Source organism: Panthera pardus, unplaced genomic scaffold, assembly GCF_024362965.1.
Source record: "Panthera pardus isolate Hobbes unplaced genomic scaffold, ASM2436296v1 HiC_scaffold_16, whole genome shotgun sequence".
Taxonomy (NCBI): domain Eukaryota; kingdom Metazoa; phylum Chordata; class Mammalia; order Carnivora; family Felidae; genus Panthera; species Panthera pardus.
Genome location: NW_026526721.1, coordinates 71,472,710 through 71,500,575, shown reverse-complemented (window position 1 = coordinate 71,500,575; position 27,866 = coordinate 71,472,710). Strand labels below are relative to the sequence as shown.

Here is a 27,866-nt window from a genome sequence, read left to right as displayed (position 1 = left end):
GATTGTCTGTTGGTTCTCTTAGATTTTCTATGCAATCATATAGTCTATAATAATACTCTTTAATTTCTTTTAAAATTCTTTTACATATTCTTTCTTATCTTACTGCTAAGGCTAGAATTTCCAGCATACTGGTTGAATAAAAATAGTGATAGAGTGCATACTTCAAATAAATATTTTATTATTAAGTATAGTGCTGTTTACTCTGTGCTTTTGGTAAATACACTTCATTAGGTTGAAGAAGCTTCTTTCTCTACCTAAATTATTATGTATTTTTTGCTATTGTTTTGCAAAGCGATATTGTTTTATATCATTGATTTTTCTGTATCTGATCAAATGGGTCAAATAGTTTCCCTTATTTGTTCTACCATCATGAATTACATTGAAAGACCTTTTTACGGTAAAATTATGCTTGCATTCCTGAGATAAATCCAATTAAAAAATAGGGGGGATGGGGGAGAGGGGAAAATGGGTGATGAGCATTGAGGAGGGCACTTGTTGGGATGAGCACTGGGTGTTGCATGTAAGCGATGAACCACAGGAATCTACCCCCAAAGCCAAGAGCACACTTTACACACTGTAGGTTAGCCAATTTGACAATAAATTATATTTTTAAAAATGTATACATATATGCATGTACATGTGCATGTATAACTGGCTTCCTAAATTTTGGTTTTAATATTTTTATTTTTGTAACCTTAAGTGAGGCTGAGCTTTCATTTGCTGTTTTGTTTGGTTTTGATATTAAGGTTATCTTAGCTTCAGAGAAGGAGCTGTTTGTCCCATTTGTTTCTCTTTCTGGAATAATTTGCATATTATATATGCATAATAATTACATATGGGATTATCTGTTTCTTAATTCTTTTGATAGAAATCACCTGTAAAATCATCTGGGCCTGATTGTTTATTGGTATGGTGGATTCAATTTCATTAATTGTCATAAGTCTACTCATAGTTGAATCAGTTTTGGTAAATCATATCTTTCCAGGAAACTGCCATTTATCTATTCCTAATTCATTGGCATAAAATTGCTCATAATATTCTTTTATTTAAATTTTTTAATTTTAATTTTATTTTTTTATATTTGTTTTTTTATAATGTTTTATTTATTTTCGAGAGAGAGAGAGAGAGAGAGAGAGAGACAGTGCAAGTGGGGGACAGGCAGAGTGAGAGGGAGACAGAATTGGAAGCAGACTCCAGGCTCTGAGCTGTCAGCACAGAGCCCGATGCAGGGCTCGAACCCATGAACCATGAGATCATGACTTGAGCCAAATTCGGATGCTTAACCAACTGAGCCACCCAGGCTCCAAAATTTTTTTTAATGTTTACTCATTTTTGAGAGACAGAGCATGAGTGGGGGAGGGACAGAGAGAGAGGGAGACACAGAATCCGAGGCAGGCTCCAGGCTCTAAGCTGTCAGCACAGGGCCCAATGCAGAGCTGGAACTCACAAACCGTAACTTGAGCTGAAGTCGGACGCTTAACCCACTGAGCTCCCCTACATTTCCCCCTTCAAATTTCCCTAGGTTTAGGGATGTTGAGTTACTTATTTTCTAATCTTCTCTAATGTAAACATTTAAGGTTACATTTTTTTCCTTAAGGTACTGTGAAAAATGCATCCCACAAATTTTGATACATATTTCCAAGATCATTCCATTTTAAATATTTTCCACTTTCTATTTGTGCCTATCGACTTCCTTTTGCCCCTCCAGACCCACTTCCTCCTTTCTCTACCCTGCTCTCTGGCACACAGACTGTCTGTAGAGACATCAGTGGGCTGCTGTGCCCTCTTGCTTTCTTGTTGGGTTCTGCCAGTCGGGATTCCTGGCAGGAGATGAGAAAGGAGGAGAGCAAGGTCAGGGTATTTATTCCCTTGGTCTCTTCCATGAGATTGCCTCAAGCTGGTTACAACCCTTGACAGGTCACTGCTTCATAAAAGGTGACCTACTTTACAAATATGATTCTCTGTCCTTTGGGATTCCAGGAAGTCCTCTCTCATCCCTTTGGACCCAGAGATTGTGACTATCCTGCTGTTGCAAGTTGCAGATCCTCCACTGTGCCTTGATTCCAGCATATCCCACCCACACCTTCATAATTTGTTCCTTTAATCTGTTATCTGTTGGTACTCTGGATGATACACCATTTTTATTTTGTCTTTGGTTCACAAATTATTTAGAAGTTTGTTTTTAACTTTCCAAGTATATGAGCTTAAGTTATTCTTTCAAAACTAATTTTTTAAGTTTATTTATTTAAGTAATCTCTACACCCAATGTGGGGCTCGAACTCACAACCCTGAGATCAGGAGCCACATGCTCTACTGACTGAGCTGCCCAGATGCCCTTTTTAAAACTAATTTCTAATTTAACTGATATTCATTTATTTATTATTTTTTAATTGATATGTATTTAAAGAGCATGTTCTATATTATAATGGCTCTTTGACATTTGTTGAGACTTTCTTGTGGTCAATTTTTATTTTGTGCCACATATGCTTGACTAGAAAAAGTATTTTCTGTATCTTTACTACTTTTACCTGAGAGAAAGGGGTTGTATAATTGCATATTTGTCAAATTTCTTCTTTAAACATTAACTTTATTTGTACGCCCTTGAGATCATGTCATTGGGTGCATACAGGTTTAGAATTATTTTATCTTTCTGGTTGTTCTTTTTGTCATTATGTAGTGATCCTCTTTATCTCTAATGATACATTTTGCTTTAAAATCTACTCTGGCTTTCATTTCCTTAATACTACTTCTGAATGTCTTTTTTACATTTCCCTTCAACATTTATCCTTATGTTTTAGCTATGCCTTGTGTCAACAGTTGAATTTTTAAAAGCTATCTAATATAATTATCTGGTTTAAAAATATATACTTTTTGTAATGTTTAGTGAGAGAGAGAGAGAGAGAGAGCACGCAGCGGGGGGGGGGGGGGGGGGGGGGCGGTTAGGGGGCAGAGAGAGAGGGAGACAGAATCCAAAGTAGGATCCAGGCTCTGAGCTGTCAGCACAGAGCCCAATGCAGGGCTCGAACCCATGAACTGTGAGATCATGACCTGAGCTGAAGTTGGATGCTGAACTGACTAAGCCACCCAGATGCCCCTATAATTCTATGTTTTTTAAACAAAAGAAATATTGCCATTTAAAGTCAAAGTATAGTACATTTGTCTAGGATTCAAGAGATTTGGATTCTAGGATCCACCCTACCATTTCATAACCTTGAACAACTCAAACTCTGAATCTCAGGAGGGTCATGATAAAAGCCAAGTGTTGAATCAGATTATTTTGACTGTACCTTCTAGCTCATTTACTCTGTCCAGTTTCATTAAATTACAGTAACATGTTACAAATTGTTTTGGGACAGGAAGTCTTAAACCTAGACCTAAAATTAAAAACAAATCCTAGTGTAATTTGGTGAAATAATTCAAATAGTAACTGATGTTTAGCTTTGGGATATTTACTTTGTTATCTAAAATTTTAGTTTTTCATTATTCAATATATAATATTTTTGCAGTTTATTTTCTGAGGATAGCCCATTTTTTTAAAACGTATTTTCATGATTTGAGGAATGTATTTAAAGGTATTTTCTTATGATTCTAAAGATCTTTCATATGTTAGTTCAAAATGGCTTTTTAAATATAGTGTATTTGTTTTGAGAAAGAGAGTGCAAGTGCAGGAGGGTCAGTGTGAGAGGGAGAGACAGTATCCCAACCAGACTTCATGCTCAGTCAGAGCCCAACTTGGGGCTCAATTACACAACGACTGTGAGATGGTGACCTGAGCCAAAATCAAGATTCAGATGCTTAATCACTTAACTGACTGAGCCACCCAGGTGCCCTGAAAAAGGCTTTTCAAAGTTGTATTATTAACTTCCTGCCTCATTATCTTTTATTTTTTTAATCTCTACAAAATATTTTCTAGAATTGTGGATAGCATAATCTTTACCACTTTCTCAAGATTAACCTAAAAATCACATCACTGAATTCTAAGACCTTGAAAATAAATCTACAGATCTTGGTAGCCTCTCCACTGTCAACACAGAGCCTGATTCAGGGCTTGATCTCATGAACCGGATGATAATGACCTGAGACAAAATCAAGAGTCAGATGTTTAACTGACTGAGCCACCCAGGCACTTCAGGAGCCTGTTTCCTGATATCACAGCAGTCATAGCTTCAATCATATCAGTCATATTTCCTGCAGCTATAACTCTATAGTTATCTTGATTTGACTTATTTCTTTTTTTAATGTTTATTTATCTTGGGGCACCTGGGTGGCTCAGTTGGTTAAGCATCTTACTTAAGCTCAGGTCATGATCTCACCAATGGTAGGTTCGAGCCCTGCATCAGGCTCTGTGCCGACAGCTCAGAGCCTGGAGCCTGCTTCAGATTCTGTGTCTCCCTCTCTCTTTCTGTCCCTCGCCCGTGTTTTCTGTCTCTCTCTCACAAATAAACATTTTAAAAAAACTTTTTTTAAAAAAAACCTTTTCTAAATGTTTATTTGTGAGAGAGAGAGAACGAGTGGGAGAGGGGTGGAGAGAGAATCCCAAGTAGGCCCCATACTCAGCGCCGAGCCCAACATGGGGCTCACTCTCATGAGGGTGAGAGCATGACCTGAGCCAAAATCAAGAGTTAGACACTTAGCGACCGAGCCAACCCAGGCGCCCTAGACGTGGTTATTTCTTAATTCACCCCAATAGCACATTTAGACTCAGGGTGGGTCAATTCTCCAGACGACTCATCTTTTATAGGGCCATTTTCCTATGTAGCTGCAAAGTATGTGGGTGGGAGGTAGACCCTAAAAATAAGTTTCCTTAATTTTATTCTCATAAATAAAGGGAAGGATAATCAGATTTGCGGGCATCCCTATAATTGTTTTAAAAATATAATATACTAATATTATCTTTGTTTGAAAACAAAGGATAAAAAGCCCTCAAAGTCTCTTTTTGCCATCCCCCCCCCCCATTGCTCCCTTCTCTAGGGGTAACCAGTAACGTTTTGTGTACAACTTTCCAGTGCCCTTTCTATACATATACACATATAGTGTGTATACATATACACGTTTTCTTTTTACATAAATGACACCTCTTCGTTTTATAGGCCAGGAAACTAAGTGAAATCTTGAGGGGAGGCATGGATTGACGAATGTATTGAAGGAAAGTGGACTGGACAATCATTTATTTAAATCTACTATATGTCAGACTGTTGCGTCCAGTGCTTTATTGGCACAGAAGGGTTCTGGGATTTTACTTCTGTTGGATGGATCGTCGCACCAGGTTAGCCAAACAATTAGTTTAAAGGTTGGCAAGCAGGTGCGAAAGTCGCTTCAATGCGATGAGGTAGGATTTGTATTTTGACAGGAGCTGCAGGAAACCTAGCAGAGGGCTGTAGAGCTGCAAAAAAAAGAAGGAAAAACTGTCAACGGCAGTTGGGTCTGTCAATAAACCTTGTGAAACTGAAACGCGAAGAGCCTACTACCTGCCGAGCCCTCAGCTTATTTCGGAAACCAGGAACAGATATCGCATCTGTGACACCGGCCTTAGAGCTTGGAGAGGAAGGCACCAGAGGTTGCAAGGAAGGATGCAGCCAGCAGGCAGCAACCGGGCAGCCAACCCGGAGAGCAGAGAGCGCTCCCGGACGGGCCTGGAAGTGCGCCTGCGCTGACCGCCGCGGGGGGGCGGGGCGGGAGGGCGGAGTTTGGGGGCGGTCAATGAGCCTGCGCAAACCGCGCGGCGAGGTGGGGGAGGGCGGTCCGTGTGTGTCTGTGTTGTTGTTCGGCGGCAGCGGCGGCGGCGGTAAGATGGCTGCCCACGGGGGCTCCGCGGCGTCCTCGGCGCTGAAGGGGTTAATTCAGCAGTTCACCGCCATCACCGGTAAGAGACGCGGTTACCGGAAGGTGGAGAGTGGGGTCTGGAGCGGACCGCCGTTCCGCCCTGGGCTTCCCCTTACCTTCATGCATTTCTCCCTCGGGCTTTACCCATAGCTCCCGTCCTCCCTTCTGAGGAAGAGGCGACGACGGCGTCGGGTCTCCGGGTTCAGGCGGGAGACAGCCCCCCCGCGTACCCCATGCCTTGTTCTCGGTCTCTTCGCAGTGTGGAGGGAGACACCCCCACCCCCTACCACCCCCCCCTTGTCAGCTAAGACCCGGGGAATGGGCCGATCCCATCCGCCCCCGCCGGTCCGGGGACCTGGGGGCGGGAGAGGTGGGGGGCCGCACCCGGGCCACCGCCCTCCTCCTTCTTCATCATCTTCTCTTCTCTGTGCAGCCCTGGGGTGCAGTGCATCTTCTCACCTCCTTTTTCCATTCTTCCTTGGTCAGGTCATTCTCCCTTAGTCCCTGGCCTGCCCTTCCCCTTTCTGGGCCCCTCAGAGCCATCGCCGTGGCCCTGGCGTGCTCGGGCCCTCCCGCCTTAACGGCGAGGATGGTGGCTTCGACAGCGCCTTTACCGATCCTGGGGGATAGGCCGCTGTAAAGAGGGGTGCTGAGGAGTACCTTCAAGACAGAGGTTTAAAGAAAAAGAATGAGGGGGAGCCCCCCCTCCCCCTCCAACCTTAAGAGGGAAGGCCTGGAGGAATCCTGGGTGGCGTTTCCCACCTCCCCATAATAAAATCATAAAGACTGGGACGATGGCGCCGGATCCTCCTGCTGATAAAATAGGGATGGCGGCAGAAACTTCTTGGAGAGAAAGTCAGTTTCTGGGTGTCAGTATTCCCCAAGCCCCCAGTTATTCTTTTTCTTTGGACCCCTGCGAAGGGCACACGCAGATCCTCTTACCGCCTGGAGGAAAGGCCCTAAGCCATTCTATGAATTCTCTATGCCTTGTTTCCCTCTGATGGTGCTGAACTTTTTTTGCATGAGTTATTAGAGGGCGGAGCAAATGATGAAGTTCTCTGTGGAGTGATTTGAGAGAAGAGTACTCCATGTGCCTGAGTGTAATTTTGCCGTTCTAGTTTGTCATTTTGGAAGGAGGTTAGAATGTTAGTTCCCTCCCTGAGCAGATCTATACTTTATCTGGTTATTTGTTAGGTGCAGACAATGTTTCTACTGTTAATGCACCTAGAGTTTGACGTATAAGATCTGGTTAAGTAAAATTTTATATGGTTCTAACCAGACAGATTGTATGCAGGTTGCCGTTTTACAGTTTAAAGCTAGTTTTATCTTTTGCTCTGCAGTGACAACTAGATGTTTCATACATTATCTAGCTGGTGGGCATGAAACGTTACATCAAAATTGGTAAAGTAAGATTTGTAATAAAATTGGGATGAGGAATGGAATGATCATCTTTTCTTAATGTTTTAAAACTTTTGTGATTGGACTGTTAAAGATGTAATACACTTCCCAATGTCTAAGCTGATCACAGTTATTGGGAAAATTAGAAAATTATTGTGTATATAAGTTAATGTTGCAGCATTATGTTTTCATAGAAAAATCTTCGTAGTGAGTTAGATATGGAAGTAATTATTATTAATCTTTAGATTTTTATGGAGTTGATTTAAGATGCCACCTATTTAATTTCAGTTTTTTATGCTAATTACCACCACTTCGGGAACTCAGACTGTTTTTATAGTAACAACCACCCCTTCAGGAACTCAGAACCTCATGTTATTACTTCTAATGGAACTTTTTGGGACAAAACCCAACGTGTGGTGAGATAAAATGGCTCACTTATTTGCTTTAAATCTGTTTCTGTTTGCTAGCCCACATGGCTTATTTCTTGGTCACAGGCCTTTCTATTCCTGAATTATGTTGGAGATCCTTAGTAAACAGAGTATCTGGAAGTCTGCAGAAGGGAAAATATCTTAGATTGTCCTTGATGTATTATGAATCTCTATTAATAATTTTGGTTTTTTTTTTTTTACAAGAGAGTAATTAACTGTTAGAAACACATGATTGACCCCTTTAGTCTTTTTCACATTTCTATTTTACTTTATTTTATTTTATTTTATTTTATTTTATTTTAGTGGGCTCTGCCCTTAATGTGGGGCTCAAACTCATGACCCTCAGATCAAGCTCTATTGACTGAGCCAGCCAGGCGCCGCCTTTTCGATATATTTTAAAAAAATAGTTTGGGGTTCTGTTCACATATATTTTAAATTGTAGTATTTATGACAAAAGGGTATTTGATATTTTTTCATTGCTGAATGAATTAAACTGACCTTAAGAGCTTATGCTCTGATTTCAGAAAGATTTTACTTATCTGGATGCTCAACATTCTGGTTAAAGCAATATATTTTCAAAAATGTGAGCCTTACCTTTCCTGTGGCATTTAGAAATAGAAAACTGAAAGAATTTTAAGTCTTATTTCTTACTAAGAAGAACAAATGTATATGATATATGGGTATGAAATAATGACTCTGAATTTTTTTTTCTCTGAGTTTAGTTGACACACGTTATATTAGCGTCGGGTGTAATGACTGGTTTTTATTTTATTTTATTTTATTTTATTTTATTTTATTTTATTTTATTTTATTTTATTTTTTAAATATATGAAATTTATTGTCAAATTGGTTTCCATACAACACCCAGTGCTCATCCCAAAAGAAGCCCTCTTCAATACCCATCACCCACCCTCCCCTCCCTCCCACCCCCCATCAACCCTCAGTTTGTTCTGTTTTTAGTATTTTGTTTTATTTTTAAAATTTGTATTTATTTTTAAATAGGCTCCATACCCAACTCGGGGCTTGAACTCGTGACCCTGAGATTAAGGGTCACATGCTTTACCAACTGAGCCTGCCAGGCACCCTGACTCTGACTTTTTAAAAAAAATATATTAAAAAAAATCACACACACAGGGTGCCTGGGTGGCTTAGTTGGTTAAGTGTCCGACTTCAGCTCAGGTCGAGCCCCACATTGGGCTCTGTGCTGACAGCGTGGAGTCTGGAACCTGCTTCAGATTCTGTGTCTTCCTCTCTCTCTCTCTCTCTCTGCCCCTCCCCCACTCATGCTCTGTCTCTCTCAAAAATAAACACTAAAAAAATTCAAAATCACACACACACAAAAAATCACAACATGAAATGATTTTGAAAGAGGTTAAAGCTAATCTCTCACAGCAGCATTATTTATTTACATATTAACTTCCAAATCTTGTTTGCATACTTTTATTTTTACTTTTTCTTATTTTTATATTGTAGATCATAGTATACATAATTTAGAATTGTAAGATTTTCAATTAATATTACATCATAAACATTTTTTCTGTGATCAAACTCTGATAACCAAGTAGCCAAGGGAAGTGATAGTCTTTGAAAATAATCAACATTGAGAAACTATATACCTTTACCATTGATGATGTTGGAATCATTTGAAGCTGCATAGAAAACCAGTCCTGTTACTTTATAGTCTACTACATTTTGCAGTATTATTCAGTTTGATCTCTCTTGATATTCATCATAGTTGGGTTTGAATGACAGCTGACTGCTTTCAAAAGTCACATTAGTCCTCAAAACATGAGGAAGGAATGTGCTGCTAGATCTGAAGGTAAATCTGAAAGAACAATAAAAAAATTATTTAAGTAATTTCTATACCCAACATGGCCCGCCCCCCCCCCCCCCCCCCCCCCGCATGCCCTCCAAAAGAACAACTTTTAAAAATGTTTTGAACTGGGGCGCCTGGCTGGCTTAGTCATAAGTGTGTGTGACTCTTGATCTCAGGGTCATGAGTTCGAGCCCCATGTTGGGTATAGAAATTACTTAAATGAATAAATAAAAACTTTTTTTAAAAAGGACTAAAATTTAAATAAATAAATAAATAATTATTAAAAAAATGTTTTGAACCATGGCAGTATCCCATTAACACCAGCTTAGGCTAACATTCAGGCACACATAGACAAAATGCACAGATGTAATCAGAATAATTTCATTAGATGAAGGATACGTAGATGCTATAGAATTGGTGAAGAAATAAACAGGCAATAGAAGGTAAGGACAAACTGTGAGGGAGTAGAAAGTGGAGGCTGAGAGAGTACAAAAGGTTGTTAGGATAGAATTCTGTAAAGTTTTGTGCATAGTAGGCATTCACATACTTAATTAAATTTATATACTTTTTTATTTTAGAGAGAGAGAGAGAGCGCACAAGTGGGGGAGAAGAGCAGAGAAAGAGAGAGGGAGAGAATCTTAAGCAGGCTCCATGCTCAGCACAGAGACTGACAGGGGGCATGGGGGGGAGGTGAGGGGGGCTCTATCTCACGACTCTGAGATCATGACCTGAGCTGAAATCAAGAGTTGGATGCTCAACCGGCTGAGCCACCCTTGTGCTCCACTTAATGAAACTATAGAATCTCAGTTATAGAAGAGACCTTAGTTTAATCTCTCTCTAAAATTGTTGAATGAATGCATATTAGTTACAGAAATTAGAAAACTGATGTGTGTAGTATTTGGCTTTTGGCTAATTTCTATACATACTCTTTTCTACAATTTATTTCTCTTTGGTTAATATTAAAATGTGTTTCTCTGTCAGGAACGGTGGTTGTAAGTGTTCTAGATATCAAGGGACAGCTCTTGGAATTTTAAAAACTATTTCAGAAGGTGATTATGTTTGAGCAGAAGTTAGAGAGGCAATAAATTTTGAGTTGTGGGGGCACCTGGGTGGCTCAGTTGATTAAGTGTCTGACTTTGGCTCAGGTTATGATCTTGCGGTTCATGAGTTCAAGTCCCATGTAAGGCTCTGTGCTGACAGCTCAGAGCCTGGAGCCTGCTTTGGATTATGCGTCTCCCTCTCTCTCTTTGCTTCCCCACTCACATTCTCTCTCTCTCAAAAATGAATAAACATTTAAAAAAAAAAAAAAAAAAAGAAGTAGTAGTGTCTTTGGGCACCTGGGTGGCTCAGTCGGTTGAGCGTCAGACTTTGGCTCAGGTCATGGTCTCACAGTTCGGGAGTTTGAGCCCCGTGTCAGGCTCCATGCTGACAGCTCAGTGCCTGGAGCTTGCTTTGGATTCTGTGTCCCTCTCCCCCTGCCCCTCCACTGCTCACACTCTGTTTCTCTGTCTCTCAAAAATAAATAAAACATTAGATGAAAATAAAAAAAAATAAATTTTGAGTTGTGAATGGAATCTTACTAATAAACTTAATATGATAGACTGCTGTGTGCCAGGCATGGTTCAGATCTGGGGGATACTACTGTGAGCAAGACAAGGTGTCTATGCTCAAAAAGCATAAAAGTTAATGAGAATACAGACACAAATAGGTGTTACAATACAGTTGGAGCATGGTAGGGAGCTATTATGGGAGCACAAAACATGGAGGTAAAGAAAGGCTTCCTAGAAGAAATAAGTTTTTAGCTAAACCTAGAGGAGAGATGTTTCTGGCAGGAGGAACATGTACAAAGGCCTGAAGGAGGAAGGGCAGAAAGAGAGAGGGACAGATATATACATATACAGAGACAAGAAAGGAGAGACAGTGGGTTTAGGGAATTGATAATTCCAAATGAATAGGGCATAGCTAGTGGGAGATGCAGTAAATTGAGCTGAAGAGATAAGAGGGCAGGTGCCAGATTAGGAAAGGCCTGTAACCCATGTTAAGAAATCTTGGCTGTATTCCAAGTGTAGGGGGAGTCCATGAAAAATTTAATTGGAGGAGTGACATAACCAGATTTTGGTTTTTTTGTTTTTGTTTTTGTTTTTGGAAAAAGAGCTACTTGCCTATAGTGGAGAAGGGGTAGGCATAGAGATGAGTAGAAGACTGTTGCATTAATCCAAGGAAGATACTGGTGTCTTGAAATAAGGTTGTGGCAGAGAAGTGGAAGATAAGGGAAGAAAGATGGGAAAAAGTCACAGGAGTCAGAATGAAGTTTAGGATTCTGTTTCAGACATCTAGGTATATAAAGGTGCTATTTGTGAATGTTACGGGATAGTAGGAAAGGTTTGGGGAGAAGATGATTAGTTCGGTTTTAGATAGACTTCCAAGTAGAGCTGTTCAATAAGCAAATGAATATTGGTCTGGAAAGAGAAGAGACATCTGAGGAGTCATAGTGATGGCGGTTGAAGCTATTAAAAGTAGATAGCTTCTTGCAGGGGAGAGTGTACTGTGAGGAAACAGTAGGCTCCAGGACCCAAAGTTGAAGGAACACTTACTCTGACGCACTGCAAAGGAAAAAGTACAGAGAAGACTCCAAAGAAACCAAAGGTATAGGAGGAAAACCAGGAGAATGTGATGGTGCTTCCAACATTAGGAGTATGGAAGTAACTCGTATTATGTAGGCATTTGAGGAAACCAAAAATCATTTAACATTCATAGTTTTTGTTTTTGTTGTTTTTTTTTGGGGGGGGGGTCAGGGCTGGAAGATATATTAAAAACCATCTTGACCCATTTCTGAATTTATCAAATGAAAGTAAAGTGACTTGGGGTTATATGTCTAGGTCAGTGCTCCTCAAACTTACTTGGAGGAAAGGACCTTTTTTTAAAAATTTCCAATCTTTGTGTACCAGCACTTTTATAAAATACAATAAAAATTAATGGCTTCGAAAATGAAATAAAAATAAAAACACATACAAAATATAAGCCCAAATTCTTTCCAAAATTAAGGTACAATTTGCATGCAGTACAATCTGCCCTTTTTAGTGTGTGGTTATAAGTTTTGATAAGTGTGTACAATTCTGTAACCACAGTGAAGATGCAAAACAATTCTGTCATCCTCAGAAAATTTCTCCTGCCCCTTTGTAGTCAACCCTTCCCCCCACCTGTAGCCTAATCTTTTTGTCTGTTGTTTTTCTTTTCTAGAGTGTAATATAAATGGAATCACATTATGTAGCCTTTTGAGTCTGGCTTCTTTTCACTTAGCATTTGAAATTCATTCATATCATTGTGGTATGCGTAGTTCCTGCCCCTTTTTTTTGGTGAATAGTATACCATTGAATGAATGTACTACAATTTGTTTATCCATTCATTAAGTAAATGGGTAATTGTGTTGTTTCCAGTTTGGGAGATTATAAATAAAGCTGCTAAAAACATTAGTGTACAATGTGTGAATGTAAGTTTTTGTTTCTCTTGGATAAATACCTAGAGTGGGATTATTGGATTATGTGATAGGTGTATAACTTTAAGAAATTGCCAGTTTTCCAAGGTCATGATTACAATTCTGCATTCCCATCAGTAATATATGAGAGTTCAGTTACCCATTTGGTAGTTTTAATTTTTTGTAGTCATTTTAATAGGTGTATAATAGTATAGTATTGTGGTTTTAATTTGAATTTCCCTAGTGACTAATGATACTGGGCATTTTTTCATATGATAATTTGCCATCCATAAATTTTTCAAGCCTGAACTTTTAATTCCACAGACATAAAATTACTCTATCAAATTGTCATAAAAATTTCTAAATGCTTGCACTGGAATTTCTGTTTTAATCTTGTCATGGACTAGAGATAGCTGGTGTGAAGCCCACACTTTGAGTAGCACTGGTCTTAGATAATGGCAGAACAAGGACTAGAATTCTGGTGTCTTTACTCCTAGGCCCATGCATTTTTCACCATATCACTACTACTACCTCACTCTACTTTCCTTTTTGTTGATCCAACAAAAATTATCTTTGTTTATCTGTCCCGAACCTAATCATTTCATTCCTCTTATACTCAGTAAATTTAGTTTTCTGGGTATAAAGGTTTTTGTAATGCTTTCTATTCCTGAATGCTTAAGAACTTCAGGATGGGATACTGATGAGACACCGTATTTCTTGCAACTATCACCCACTTCCGTTTCCTAGGTGGACAGTCTAGCTTATTTTGTTATTATTTCTGGGGGACTGTAGAACCAAAAAGGAGTCTCTTTGTGTCTCTGTCATTTCTCTTCTCTATCCTTCTGGGATAAGAAGGGCTCTATAGAGGGATTCTTTCTTTTCTTTCTTTTTATCTGTCTCTATCTCTGTGACTGCTATACTTTGGCTCCTTGATAGTAGTGGAGAGACTGTCATTTTTTTGGCACTGGAAAGTAATGTAGAAAAGAGGCATAAGGGACTACTATAGTTTGAAGAATCTCTTGACTCTTCCAGCTGTAGTGGAGATGTGGACTGCGTTAGGGCTATTTCCCATATCATAACAGTAATGGAGAGAGTGTGAACTAAGAGGCCACAGCAAAGAAATGGGGACTGGTAAATTGTGTACCATAGGATGGGTTAAACAATGTACTTTGGTGCCATTAGTAAGCTTAAAATAGATAGAAGGAAGAAAAGATAGGGGTATAATAAAAAGAGTGTATGTAGTGAGAAACAATAGAGTGGGGCTCCTGCCATTGATTACAAATTGAATTTTTGTGTTCCCTCTGCCCGCCAACATTTCATATGTTGATATCCTAAACCCCCAGTGTGATGGTATCAGGAGGTGGGGGCCTTTGGAAAGTGATTAGGTCATGAGGATGGAGCTCTCATGAGGAGGACTAGTATCCTTAAAAAAGATACCCCAGGAGGGGTGCCTGGGTGGCTCAGTTGGTTAAGTGTCTGACTTCGGCTCAGGTCATGATCTCACGGTTCGTGGGTTTGAACCTCTGCATCGGGCTCTGTGCTGACAGCTCAGAGTCTGGAGCCTGCTTCAGAGTCTCTGTCTCCCTCTCTCTCTGTCCCTCCCCCGCTTATGATCTGTCTCTCTCTCTCAAAATAAATAAACATTTAAAAAAAAGAGACCTCAGGAAGCCTTCTTGCCCCTACTGTGAGGACATAGTAAGGAGACAACAGTTTTTGTTTTTGTTTTTTTATATATGTTTTCTAAAAATTTATGTATTTTAGAGTTTATTTATTTTGAGAGAGAGAGAGAGCAAGCGAGTGTGTGAGTCAGGGAGGGGCAAAGAGAGGGGGAGAGAGAGATCCCAAGCAAGCTCTGTGCCATCAGCACGGAGCCCGACACAGGGCTCAATTCCACAAACTGAGATCATGACCCAAGCTGAAATCAGGAGTCAGATGCTTAACCAACTAAGCCACTCGAGTGCCCCCAATTTCTTTTATTTTTTAAAGTTATCTTTACACCCAGCATGGGGCTCAAACTCACAACCCTCAGATCAAGAGTTGCATGCTCTACCAACTCAGCTGGGTACCCCAAGGTAGCTGTCTTTTTTTTTTTTTTTTTTTTTTAAGTTTATTTATTTTTGAGACAGAGAGAGACAGAGCATGAACGGGGGAGGGTCAGAGAGAGGGAGACACAGAATCCGAAACAGGCTCCAGGCTCTGAGCTGTCAGCACAGAGCCCGACGCGGGGCTCGAACTCACGGACCGCGAGATTGTGACCTGAGCCGAAGTCGGCCGCTTAACCGACTGAGCCACCCAGGCGCCCCAAGGTAGCTGTCTTTGAACCAGGAAGCGGACCTGTACCCCACACCAAATCTTCTGGGGCCTTCATCTTGGACTTCCCAGCCTCCAGAACTGTGAGACATAAATGTTGTTTAAGCCACCCAGTCAATGGTATTTTTGTTATAGCAACCCAAACACACTAAGATGCAAGGTTAGATTAAGCTATCCTGTTGCTATCTATAATACTGAGACTTCAAAATAAGCCTATTTAAACAATTATACAGATAATATAAATCTGCAAACTTGTGGGGTGCCTGGGTGGTGCAGTCAGTTAAATGTCTGACTCTTGATTTTGGCTCAGGTCATGATCTCATGGTTTGTGAAGTTGAACCCTGTGTTGGGCTCTGCGCTGACAGCACAGAGCCTGCTTGGGATTCATATTCTCTCTCTCTCTCTCTCTCTCTCTCTCTCTCTCTCTCTCTCTATAAACTTAAAAAAAAAAAACAACAAATCTGCAAACTTGCGTTATTAGTTCCCCTTCCCTTTAAAAAAGATATTTTTTATTCTGAATGTAATAAGCTTCACATTTTTTATAGCTGACCCATCAAAAATAGTTATTATCTCTGAATATATGGGTAAAACTTGCAACTTTATTAAACTTGTTGACTACTGTTTCTTTCCCCTATGTATCATTTAGTCCTCCATACTTTTCCTCTGCCTTCTCAGTTAACCTTCACTTCTTCGTATTCTTCTGTTTAATTCAGTGGGAGTGTTACTGGCATTTTGGCTGGGACAATTTTTTATTGTATAGGATTGTTCCATCTGTTGCAGAAGATTTGGCATTTGTATTCGTTTTCAGTGGCTGCTATAACAAATTACCACAAACTGCATGGTTTAACACACATTTATTCTCTTACAGTTCTGGAGGTGGTAAGTCTGAAATGAAGGTGTGAGCAGTCTTTGGGGAAGGGGAGGCATTTTTCAATATGCTATAACATCCCTGGCTTCTCTCCACTAAATGCCAGTAGTGCTCCCCCAGCCTCCAGTCATGAAACACCAAAAATGGTCTCTCACATTACTAAATACCTCTACTACTTCCCAACATAAAGAACCACTGGAACCTTTAATTATCTCTCTGTTGTCTTCTGTTTCTAAAATGATACACTAAATGATACAAGTGATACACCAAGAATGATTATAGGAGCAAGATGACTCAGATAATTTGGCTTTATTTCAGAAAGTGAATGGTGTACTTTGTTTCTTTGGTCCCTCTCTAATACTACCTTCTTCAGTCTTGCCAGGATTTAGCATGTACTTCCTTTAAAAAATAAATATTCATGGGTAGAGGCCCCTCTTTTTTTTTTTTTTTTTTTTGGAAACACTCTTACAGGTCACTATCCTGACAAGCTCCAGTGATGCAGGTTGTCCTGTCAGATTGTCAGCAGAGATATGATAGGGCCATCTCTGGGATATGCTGCCTACAGCTTAGATTCTAACATCAAATGGTTAAGTAAGGATTATAAATAGGATGGCAATTCTAGGCCTCAAGTGTTGATACCATCTGCCCCTAAAATATCACAGTTATATTTCCTTTATTAGGGCTTTATTTTTGTGTTTTAAAGTCACTCCCTTTAAGAATGACTTTAAAGAATTCCCTTTAGAAGCCCTTTTAATAAAGTTCAATAAACCTATGGACCTAGGAGATTTTGGAATACTTACCTATACTTTTATTAAGTTTTCTGTTGTTTCTATATCAGCTCCTGATGCTTCTCAGTCATACTAGAATGCTGCATAGTTATAAATTTCTTTTTTTTTTTTTTAATGTTTTTATTCACTTTTAAGAGAGCGTGGGGTGGGGGGGGGCGCAGGGAGGGGCAGAGAGAGAGGGAGACACAGACTCCGAACAGGCTGCAGACTCCAGGCTCCAAGCTGTCAGCATAGAGCCCAATGTGAGGCTCGAACCCACGGGCCGTGAGATCATGACCTGAGCCAAACGCTTAACCAACTGAGCCATCCAGGTGCCCCATGTTATAAATTTCTTTAAAGCAGATCTCTTTTGGTATTGTTTCATTCTTTATAACATTCACTTTTTCTAGAGTGATAGTTCTTATTTTACTCCTGCTTTAAAAAAAATGAGTGTTTAACATGAGTGTAGTACATGTTCATACATCAGATGAATGAGGGAAAGAAAACTGTGAGATTTCTTACTCTGCCTGCCTGTTTGCCAATAAAGAACTGTGCCAAGTTCTTTAATGTGAATTTTCTTTTTTTCTAATGTTTTTATTTATTTTTTGAGAGAGAAAGAGAGCAGAAGCGGAGGAGGGGCAAAGAGAGAGGGGGACAGAGGATGTGAACCAGGCTTTGCACTAACAGGCTGACAGCAGCAAGCCCACCTGGGGTTCGAACTCATGAACCGTGAGATCGTGACCTGAGGTAAAATCACATACTCAACCGACTGAACCACCCAGGTGCCCTTCTGTGAATTTTCTTAATCTACACAAGTATTTCATGAAGTTGATAATATCTTCATTTTATAACTGAGGAAACTGAGAGCTAGAGAAATTAGTAACTAGATCAAAGTCCTATAACTAGTGAATGAAAGAACTAGAAGTCAAATTCAGGTTTATCTGAGTAGTATCTAGGCTCTTAATATCTATATTATACTCCCTAGCCTGAGAACTAAAGGGAATATGAAAAATGTTATTCTCAGGGTGCCTGGGTGGCTCGGTTGGTTGGGTGGCCAACTCTTTATTTTGGCTCAGGTCACGATCTCATGGTTTGTGGGATCAAGCCCTTTATCGGGCTCCATGCTGGCAGCACAGAGCCTGCTTAGGATTCTCTCTCTCTCTGCCCTTCCCCTGTTTGGGTATGTGTATGTGCGTGTTTTCTCTCTCTCTCTCTCTCTCTCTCTCTCTCTCTCAAGATAAGCAAATAAACTTAAAAAAAAAAATGTTATTCTCTAGGACTGGCCAGAGGAAAAATTTTGGTAACTTTATTACAGCTGTTTGGTGTCTCTGTCTCCAGGTACTGAGTATCTTATTCCCATCCCTATGTGGCACTTCATGTAGACCTTTCTTAGCTCTCCTCCAAAAGGTACCTGGGATGCTAAAGCTACTTATATCTCTTTTTTCCTGACCCAGCTTCCTGAAGGTGTCTTAACCTTCATCTCTTAGTGAGTTTTAGGGAGAAGCAATATGATTGAATTAATTCACATTGTAAAATAATTGATACATCCTTAATTGTTGAGTAGGTGTTTATCATTTTAAAAAGCATGTTTGTAATCTCTTACTTAGGTGGTTGCATTTTAGGCAGCATAATAAAGTAAAAGAAAAATTTAGGCACCTATGAAAAGACTTTTAGGATAGGCAGACCATATTGTTGACAGGCTAGCTTACTTGAGGATTGGCTTTACAAGTTCCCAATTTTAACAGCATCTTTTATTTTACTTCACAGCCCACAAATTCTCCAAAGGATTCCCATGTCATTGGCGTTGGAGTTGTGATAGCTGGAGGGTGGTGGAGAGGATGGCAACTATTTGTATGCAGTGGTCATTTTTAAGTTGAATTTCCTTATGAACACATTTCAGAAGGGGTGAAAGCAGCGAGCATTGGTTGGGTTATGGTAGAGGGAGTTTCACTCCCCCACCAACAAGTTCTTTGTGCTTTTTATGGTGCTTTAGTTTGTTGTGAGCACCTAGAAAGACAAGAGCCAAAAATGATATGAACTCAGCCATTTCGTTCTCTGAAAAGGAAAAGATTAGTAGATAATGTAACAGTTCATGCATCTCTTTGCTAGAATAAGCAGCCAGAGGAGTCTACTTGTAGGAACCTTTTAACTTTTAGAAGTTCCTGCGTAGGTAAGTAAATTAAAATGGAGTACAATAGATACTGAACTTATAGGCTAGCATTTAAGAAGTATAACTAATACAACACACTATAACTGGACATAATGGAAAAATATAAGGAAGGCACTAAAACAAAGCCTTGGGTTTTATGAGAAATATGGAAGCACATGAGTCTTGAAATTGTTCATCAGATTTGTGCTGGGTTTGCCCTGAGATTAGCTAATGTAAGGTTGGCTATTGGGATATTTGAACTCCTCCTTCCCCTCAAAAAGTTGCATTTGTTTGTGTTTTGAAATTTGTTTGTGCTTATTAATTGGTGAGAAGGTAAATTTGTACATACTAGAACTGGAGAATTTCTAGTTCAGCTTGATTGGGAACTTAGGGAGAGGTAACGGGTATGAGAAAGTGAGAACTGGGCAAGTTCAGTGAGTTTTTAAAGTTTGCAAGGTAGGAAAGCTAACAGAGACAAGGATAGAGATTGAGACTGAATGGAAAAGTGTCTATTTGTATCTACTTCAGGGTGAGGAGGGGTGGGAGGGTCCAAAACTTATCAGAAAGGTCATTATTTGGTGTGTTTCTAAGAAAAATGAAGGGACTCATTTGATGATATCACTATCCATATTATGCAAAGAAAAGTACCACCAAGGGCTCTGCTAGATAGGATATACCACCTGTGTGGCTGGAGGGAATAGTATAGGGTGAGAGAGAGAGTGGAGGGGTATCATTTGAAAGCAGTAATAAATAAGTGCCAAATCTTTTTTTTTTTTTTTCAGTTTATTTATTTTGAGAGAGCATGAGCAGAGGAGAGGCAGAGAGAGAGGGAGACAGAGAATCCCAAGCAGGCTGCACGTTGTCAGTGCAGAGCCTGATGCAGGGCTGAAAATCATGAACCATGAGATCATGACCTGAGCCAACCAGGAGTCGGACACTTAACCAACTGAGCCACCCAGGCATCCCAACGAGGACCAGATCTTAATGGCAGCTTGAGAGAGATGAAAACTTCCAGTCAGCAGTGCAGAACTGTTGATACAGAGGAAGACAATCAAATTTACATTATTTTGCAGTGTAGAAGGTGTATCAAAGGGAGCATGACAAAGAGCAGAGAGATATACTAGTTCACGTAAGAGGTGAAGGCTTGAACTAAGATTATAGCAATAGACACAGAGTGAACAGGATGGTTAGGAGTGGTGTCAATTATATGGAACCTGTAGGGGTTTTTGGTTGACTGATGGGATGTTTGCAGTTGAAGGAGAGAGAAGGGTTGGAAGTTTCTTAAGTTTGAATAATATATGAAGCCTTTTTAAAGGAAAAAGCGTCCCTGCCTCTGTGTAACTAAAATGACCATATATATATATACCCAGATATATGGCAAACCCCAAATGAAAGGCTATCCTCTATTTGTCTAATTTCAAGAGAGATTTGTTGCTGACATAAATATGTAAATTTCTGGAGATCTAAGTGAAATGATCAGATGTTTTTTGTAATTTTTTTTTTACTGATTTAACATTAAATCCTAATATTATGTATTCATGTTTTTTTCACTTGTATTTCATGAAATTTTTTTTTTCATGTCTTACTATTACTTTTTTTTTTTAAAGTAAACTCAACCCCCATCCTGGGGCTTGAACTCATGACCCTGAGTTCAAGAGTCACATGCTCTACCTATTGAGCCACCCATGAACCCTTCATGAAATAATTTTTCACTGGCATCCTAGGTATATGTCTTTGTCAGCTATCTGACAAAGTTATATCTGCTGTATCATCTGACAGATTTTTGGAACATGTGATTTTCACCTTACATTGTTTGAGGTTGAGCACTTTTAAAATTTGTATGTAATTCTCTCACTGGAAATTTAATCTTAACACATATCTTAAGTACCCGTTTGCTCTTTGTGATTTGCACAGTGTAACCATATTGCTTTATAAATGAAAATTAAAGCATAAACATATGCACACAGTATAAAATTCAGAGGATATGGAAGCATTGTTTTGGCTGAAGCCTGACCTTTCTATCTCTGGTGTATTAACTGGTGAGCTGAAGTACTGTGAGATAGTTCAAAGTCAGTTTAATATTAGACATTGATCTTATGGAAGCAAACACAATGCTAGGTGCTGGGGATACCAAGAGAGAAGCCAGTCCCTGTGTGGAAGAAGCTTCTACTCTTCTGAGGAGCCAGAAAGTAAACCAGTATAGGAATACTCTGAGGCTTAGTATATTCATGTACATACATAATAGAAGAGTGTCATAGAGATGGGAGTGGGGAGGTAGTGTAAAGAATGCGTAGCACACAAATTGGCAAAGTAACATTTAGGGTAATTCTTGAACATGGATGAACTAGATGAAGGTGAGATGAGGAGGATAAGGACATTCCAAGCATGTAATTCAGTATGACTGTACTGAATTGTGTAGGATAGGGAAGAGGAGAGGCAAAACCAGAGAGATGAGCTGAGGTTTGATCAGAATGGACTTTCCAGATCATGAGGGCTTTGGGATTTATACTGTATACTGTGGTGTCAGAGAGCCATTAAAGAGTTTTAAATAGGTGTGTGTGTGAGAGAAAGAGGGGAGGTGGGGGATGAGGGAGAGGGAGAGGAAGAATAAGAATCAGACTTGTATTTTGGAGCATAACCTCAGCAGCAAGGTGGAAGATAAGATGATGATCAATTAGGAGTCTATTGTAGTAATCCAGGTAAGAAATGTTATAGGCTTGATTTAAAGCCTTAGAAAGAAGAGTGGAGAAGAGAAAACAAATGAAAGATATTAAGAAGTAGAGTCAGTACTTCCATTGCCGGGCAGTAGGGGTAAACTAGAGAGATAACATGAATAACCCTCTTGCTGAGAAAAATCCTAAATGAAATGAGTATTTAAAATTTTTTTTCAAAATACGTCATTGGGTTGGTGAGAAAATAAGGAATACTCTGAGGCTACAAATGAAATGAAATTGGGAATGCAGATGTTAGCTAGATTTAAAGCAAGCCTTCACCCTAGTGGAAACTGCCCAAATTGAATGGCTTTAAACTTCTCTTTTGATAGCCTCATAGGCCACAAGAAATGGGAAACAAAGCCTGTGACCTTCCTAAGGAAAGGAGTCTGAAAGGAGACCCTTCCCCTTAATGAAGCTGAGACTTTGTTTCAACCTTGGCAGTTGGAGAGTGGCAGGAGATATTGTCACTGAGAATTTATAATAAGGGTCTTTTATAGGGTCACATTTTCCATGTGGTCTTACCCAACTTAAGAATATATTTAGGGGCACCCGGGTGGCTCAGTCAAACATCTGATTTCAGCTCAGGTCATGATCTCACCATTCGTGGGTTCAAGCCCCATGTCGGGCTCTGTGCTGACAGCTCAGAACCTGAAGCCTGCTTCTGTTTCTGTGTCTCCCTCTTTCTCTGCCCCTCCCCGCTCATGCTGTCTTGCTCTCAAAAATAATAAACATTAACAAAAAATAAAAAGAATGTAGTTAAAGAGGCAGTGCACCCCAATGTTTATAGCAGCACTATCAACAATAGCCAAAGTATGGAAAGAGCCCAAATGTCCATCAACTGATGTATGGATAAAGAAGATGTGATACACACACACACACACACACACACACACACACACACACACACACCATGGAATATTACTCAGCAATGAAAAAGAATGAAATCTTGCCATTTGTAGCAACGTGGATGAAACTGGAGAGTATTACACTAAGTGAAATAAGTCAGTCGGAGAAAGTTACATGATTTCACTCACATGTGGATAACAGATGACAGATGACTATAGAGGAAGGGAAGGAAAAATAAGATACAGAGAGGGAAGCAAACCTTAAGAGGCTCTTAAATATAGAGAACAAACTGAGGGTTGATGGGGGTGGGGAAAATGGGTGATGGGCATTGAGGAGCGCACTTGTTGGGATGAGCATTGGGTGTGTATGTAAGTGATGAATCATGGGACTCTACTTCTGAAGCCAAGACTACACTGTATGTTAGCTAACTTGACAATAAAAAAACAAAACAAAACAAAAAAACTCACTATCAAATCACATCCTCTTAGGAGGAATTTATCTTCAACTACTACTTTAAAAATCCAAGGCACAAGAGATCACAGGGAAAAAAACCACAGAATGCACAAAAACCATCGCACAAGACAAGAACCACCAGAAACAGACAAGAACCAGCCGAAATGAGATGATGACCTCTATAGACTGCAGAAAGTTTGTTTTTTCTTAGTAATTCCAATAAGTTTGGTCAATATGTTTGAAGAAATAAAAAGATTGAAATGTGAATATGAAGGGTCTCTGAAACATGGTAAGGCATATTAGGAAAAAAACAAAAACAGAACTCTAATTATAAAAAAGTAACTGAAATTAAAAAAAAAAAAAAACAGACTCGCACACCATAGAGTGAAGAGTTCTAACATATATCTTATTGGAGTTTCAGAAAGAAATAAGTGTGAATGAAGGAGTATGGTAATTGTTAAATAGAAATAGCTGAGAATTTTTCAGAATTGATCAAAGATAACATTCCTTAACATGGTAGAAGTGCAGTGAATCCCAAGGAGAAAAACAAAATCAGCCATGACAGACCAGAATGAAACTGCAGAAGACCAAAGACAGAAAAAAATCTTAAAAGCAACTAGAGAGGAACAACAGATTGCCATAAAAATGATTTTCTCTGGTCTAGCAACTGATTTCCCAGCAGCAACAACAGAAGCCGGAGGACATTGGAATGCTATCTTTACTGAGAGAAAATAGCTATCAGCCTGAAAATACAATATCCAAATAGAACCGTCTTTTAGGAATGACAGCAAAATAAAGATGTTTTCAGACCCAACACACACATACACACCCCCCAGAAGGAAATTATAAGGGACATGATTCTGGTAGAAGGAAAGTCATCCCAGATGGAAAACGTGAGATGCCTTTTTTTTTTTTTAATGTTTATTTAATTAGAGAGAGAGAGAGAACAGGGGAGGTGCAGAGAGAGACAGAGAGGGAGAATCCTAAGCAGGCAACATGCCGTCAGCCCACGGCACAATGCAGGGCTTGATCTCATGAACTGTGAGATAAGGAACCTGAGCCAAAATCAAGAGTCAGACGCTTAACCAACTGAGAAACCTAGTTACCCCCTGAGATGCTTTTTAATGGTCACGAAATGTTCCAGCAAATAAATTCTACAATTTAGACTCTAGTACTATTGTATATTTATGTTTCCAAGTTTTCAGTACTGAAACAATACTAGACATGTATATGGACGTGTTTATACATGTAGTATTTGATGTGGAATAAATAAAAGAATAGGTATTTTTTTTTACTAGAAAGCCCAAATTACTGGGTCAAAAAGGAAGGAGTACTTTTTGATACATGTAAAATTGTGTAAACATTTTTGTAAAGGGCTTTACCAGTTTATATCGCATCTAAGAGACTATGCTGGCTTTACTTTTACCAATAAATAAATGTGTGATAGGGCCAGTTTTAAATGATGAAGATTGACATTGCTTACCAGATTTTGACTTGGTTATATTATTGACAAAAATGTCCCATCTCACTTCTCTCCGTTGTTACTAAAAAAAGGCTTTCTTTTTAATGGAAACAGAAATGCTAACTGACTGAAATCCATTCTAACAAAATATTTCTCATTTTCTAGAATGCAGTCTTTCATTTTTCTTTCTTTTTTTTTTCAGTTTATTAATAAATATGTAGTTGGTCCATTTAAAGACATGCTTTATTTAGTGTGGTTTTATTGTAAAGGAAGACCACTATTTTAATGCTGTTAGTTTCTTTTCTAGCTTTGTATATTTACTAATCAGCCACCATTGTAAAAGTAAATAAGGTGGGTTTTTTTGTTTGTTTATTTGTTTTTTTTTTTTAAGTCATTCATTCTAAAAGGGAAAAAGTACTGTTAGTTTGCTTGGGAATTCTGTATTCTAACATGAACTGAATATAATAAGAAGGTGTCTTTCTTTTTTTAACTTTTTCCCTCTCTTTTTGCTATTTCAGGTGCAAGTGAAAGTGTAGGGAAACATATGCTCGAAGCCTGCAACAATAATCTGGAGATGGCAGTTACTATGTTTTTGGATGGTGGAGGAATTGCTGAAGAGCCCAGTACCAGTTCAGCAAGTGTCTCCACAGTCAGACCTCACACAGAGTATGAATTTATTATTTATTGTTAGGAGCTACCCCTTGCCTAAATTGCGCAGTTGCATTTTTATCAGTTAGGTTAATTCTGTGGTTTTGAAAAAATTAAAAGTTGAAAGCATCTGAAAAAGTGTCATGTGGAAATTTTTATACTTATATACCTTAAATTCTCTAGAGCACAGTCATGTCTATTATTTAATCTTCAAAATAACCCTATAGGATGTCATTATTTATTTTATTATTATTTTTTTAACATTTATTCATCTTTGAGAGACAGAGAGAGACAGAGCGTGAGTGGGGGAGGGGCAGAGAGAGAGAGGCAGACACAGAATCTGAAGCAGGCTCCAGGATCTGAGCTCTCAGTACAGAGCCCGATGCAGGGCCCAAACCCACAGACCGCGGGATGATGACCTGAGCCGAAGTTGGACGCTCAACCAGCTGAGCCACCCAGGCACCCCACCCCCGTAATCTTCAAAAGAACCCTATAGGATAACATTATTATCCACATTTTACAGATGAGAAAGCAGAGGCATAGCCAATTTCCTAAGCTACACAGTAATTACTTCGCAGATATGGATGGAACTAAAGCCCACTACAGCTCAGATTTCCCAATTCTAGATTTACTTACATTGTTCCAGGAGAGTTTTGCATTGCCATGAAAATTTTTTGAAAAATAATTACAATCCTTTATACCTTAAAGATAGTTACATGTAGTTAATCATTAGAAGCACCTTTTTTTTTTTTTTAACGTTTATTTATTTTTGAGACAGAGACAGAGCATGAACGGGGGAGGGGCAGAGAGAGAGGGAGACACAGAATCGGAAGCAGGCTCTGAGCCATCAGCCCAGAGCGCGACTCGGGGCTCGAACTCACGGACCGCGAAATCGTGACCTGTGTCGAAGTCGGACACTTAACCGACTGAGCCACCCAGGCGCCCCAAATTAGAAGCATCTTTAACATATGGAACTGTAGTCTGTAGAGACTGAGAATTAATGGTGAACAGATTTGGATATTTTTTGCCCTTTACATTTGATACCAATGAGCATTTGAAATGAATACCTTATAGGCAAAATTCCAAGTCTTTGGAAGATACTAGGGATGAATGCTACTCGAGGAAAACCATTGATTTTTGAAACAAAATTATGCAGATCCTTAAATAAGACTTTAATACTTAGATTTCTTTATAACTCTTGGTGTTTACAACATGAGATACTAGACAAGAGGAATCCTCTAGGGATTCCTAGAGGGAATTCCCAAGGGAATAGACTAAAGACATGGATGGATATTATTTTTAAATTAGAGATAGATTTAAAAATCTAAATAACATTCAAGACAGAGTTGCCTCTAGCTCCAGATTCTAGACTAATAATTGTTTCCACATGAAGAGTGAACTTTAGGGATCATTATTAATACTTAATAAAGTTTTTTCCTAGCAGTGTTGGCCATGTATTTCAGATGTTGATATCCCATTCTCCCCCAACATAGCTCAGATTTTTCATGGAAATCAATATGAAAACATGATTAGTTTACAGAAACTTGAGTAACAGGTATTCACAGCTCATTTGGGGGAATATAACTTCTCATTATACAAAACATGTTTTCTTAAATGTGTTTAAAAATAGTTTTGATATGGGGCGCTTGGCTGGCTCAGTCAATAGAGCATGCAGCTCTTGATCTCAAGGCCATGAGTTCAAGCCCCACAGTGGGCATGGAGCCTACCTAAAAAAAATTAATTTATTAATTAAAAATAAAAATAAAACTAGTTTTGATAGATGAATGTCTTTTCCTACTGAATTACATTATAATTTGACTTAGATTATTTGTATTGCTAATTGATTAACACTTGATAATGGCTTCTAATTCCTAAACTATAATTTTCACTCTTTACAGTTTACCTTTTTCTGTTCCATTCTTTCATTTTGTTAGGTAGCTAGCAATCTTGGAACAGATACCCTCAAACATGTAGTAACCAAGTTTTCTTGTATAGGGACTACTACTTAATCCATCCCCTAATTGATGGATTTCATCAGATTTAAGGTTTGTTTTCTGAGTAATTGTTTTCTCTCTTAGATTGAGATAATTTTATTTATGCTGTAAAATGATAGCAATCATGGAAAGATTTATTTAGGTAAAAGAGGTCTTCTAAATTCTTAATTTTCTTAAGATAATAGATTAATTCTCTTTGATGAAAGAGGGTTAATAGAGCTTCCTCTTCCTCTTATAGATGCATTGTCTATTACTTCAGATGATTTAAATTTTTTGTGTGAGCAGTGACTGATACACATAACATAATTTTGAATTGCCCTTTATCCATCATTTGGCTTATTGTATTTGTCCAGCCAGTTGTTCTTTTTGTTGTTGTTGGATGTTTTTGTTGACAAATGAGTATTCATAGTTTATTTCATAAAGTATGTTTTAGAGTTCCAGTTCTTTGATATCAAAAGCAGGGCCTTAAGCTCAGTTACTTCTATTAGAAACACCTGAATGAAAAACATAGGCCTAACTTAAATTAACATCGTAAATAGGACAATAATAAATTGGGAATTCACTTTTCCTTGCTGTGAAAATAATAAGTAGAGATTAATATTTGAGTTTAGGGGCGCCTGGGTGGCTCAGTCAGTTGAGCATCCGACTTCGGCTCAGGTCACGATCTCACTGTGAGTTCGAGCCCCGTGTTGGGCTCTGTGCTGACAGCTCAGAG

General features: G+C 39.0%; 1 protein-coding gene and 1 long non-coding RNA gene across 2 annotated transcripts in view; one reads left to right on the top strand and one right to left on the bottom strand.

The window, feature by feature from the left end:
• Positions 1–5,140: 5,140 nt before the first annotated feature.
• On the bottom strand, positions 5,141–5,736 carry LOC109266546 (uncharacterized). The gene is made up of 2 exons (XR_002079760.2): positions 5,469–5,736; positions 5,141–5,383 (listed from the first exon to the last, which is right to left on the bottom strand). It is a non-coding gene; the product is annotated as an uncharacterized LOC109266546 (long non-coding RNA).
• Positions 5,737–5,756: 20 nt separating this feature from the next.
• The window catches only part of UBXN7 (UBX domain protein 7), a 58,372-nt gene continuing 36,262 nt past the window's right edge, over positions 5,757–27,866 (top strand). Inside the window, exons 1-2 of the mRNA XM_019448721.2 lie at positions 5,757–5,863; positions 25,028–25,175. Of these exons, the coding sequence (XP_019304266.2) occupies positions 5,791–5,863; positions 25,028–25,175 (221 nt within the window). The 5' untranslated portion in view covers positions 5,757–5,790. The remainder of the gene's footprint in view (positions 5,864–25,027; positions 25,176–27,866) is intronic.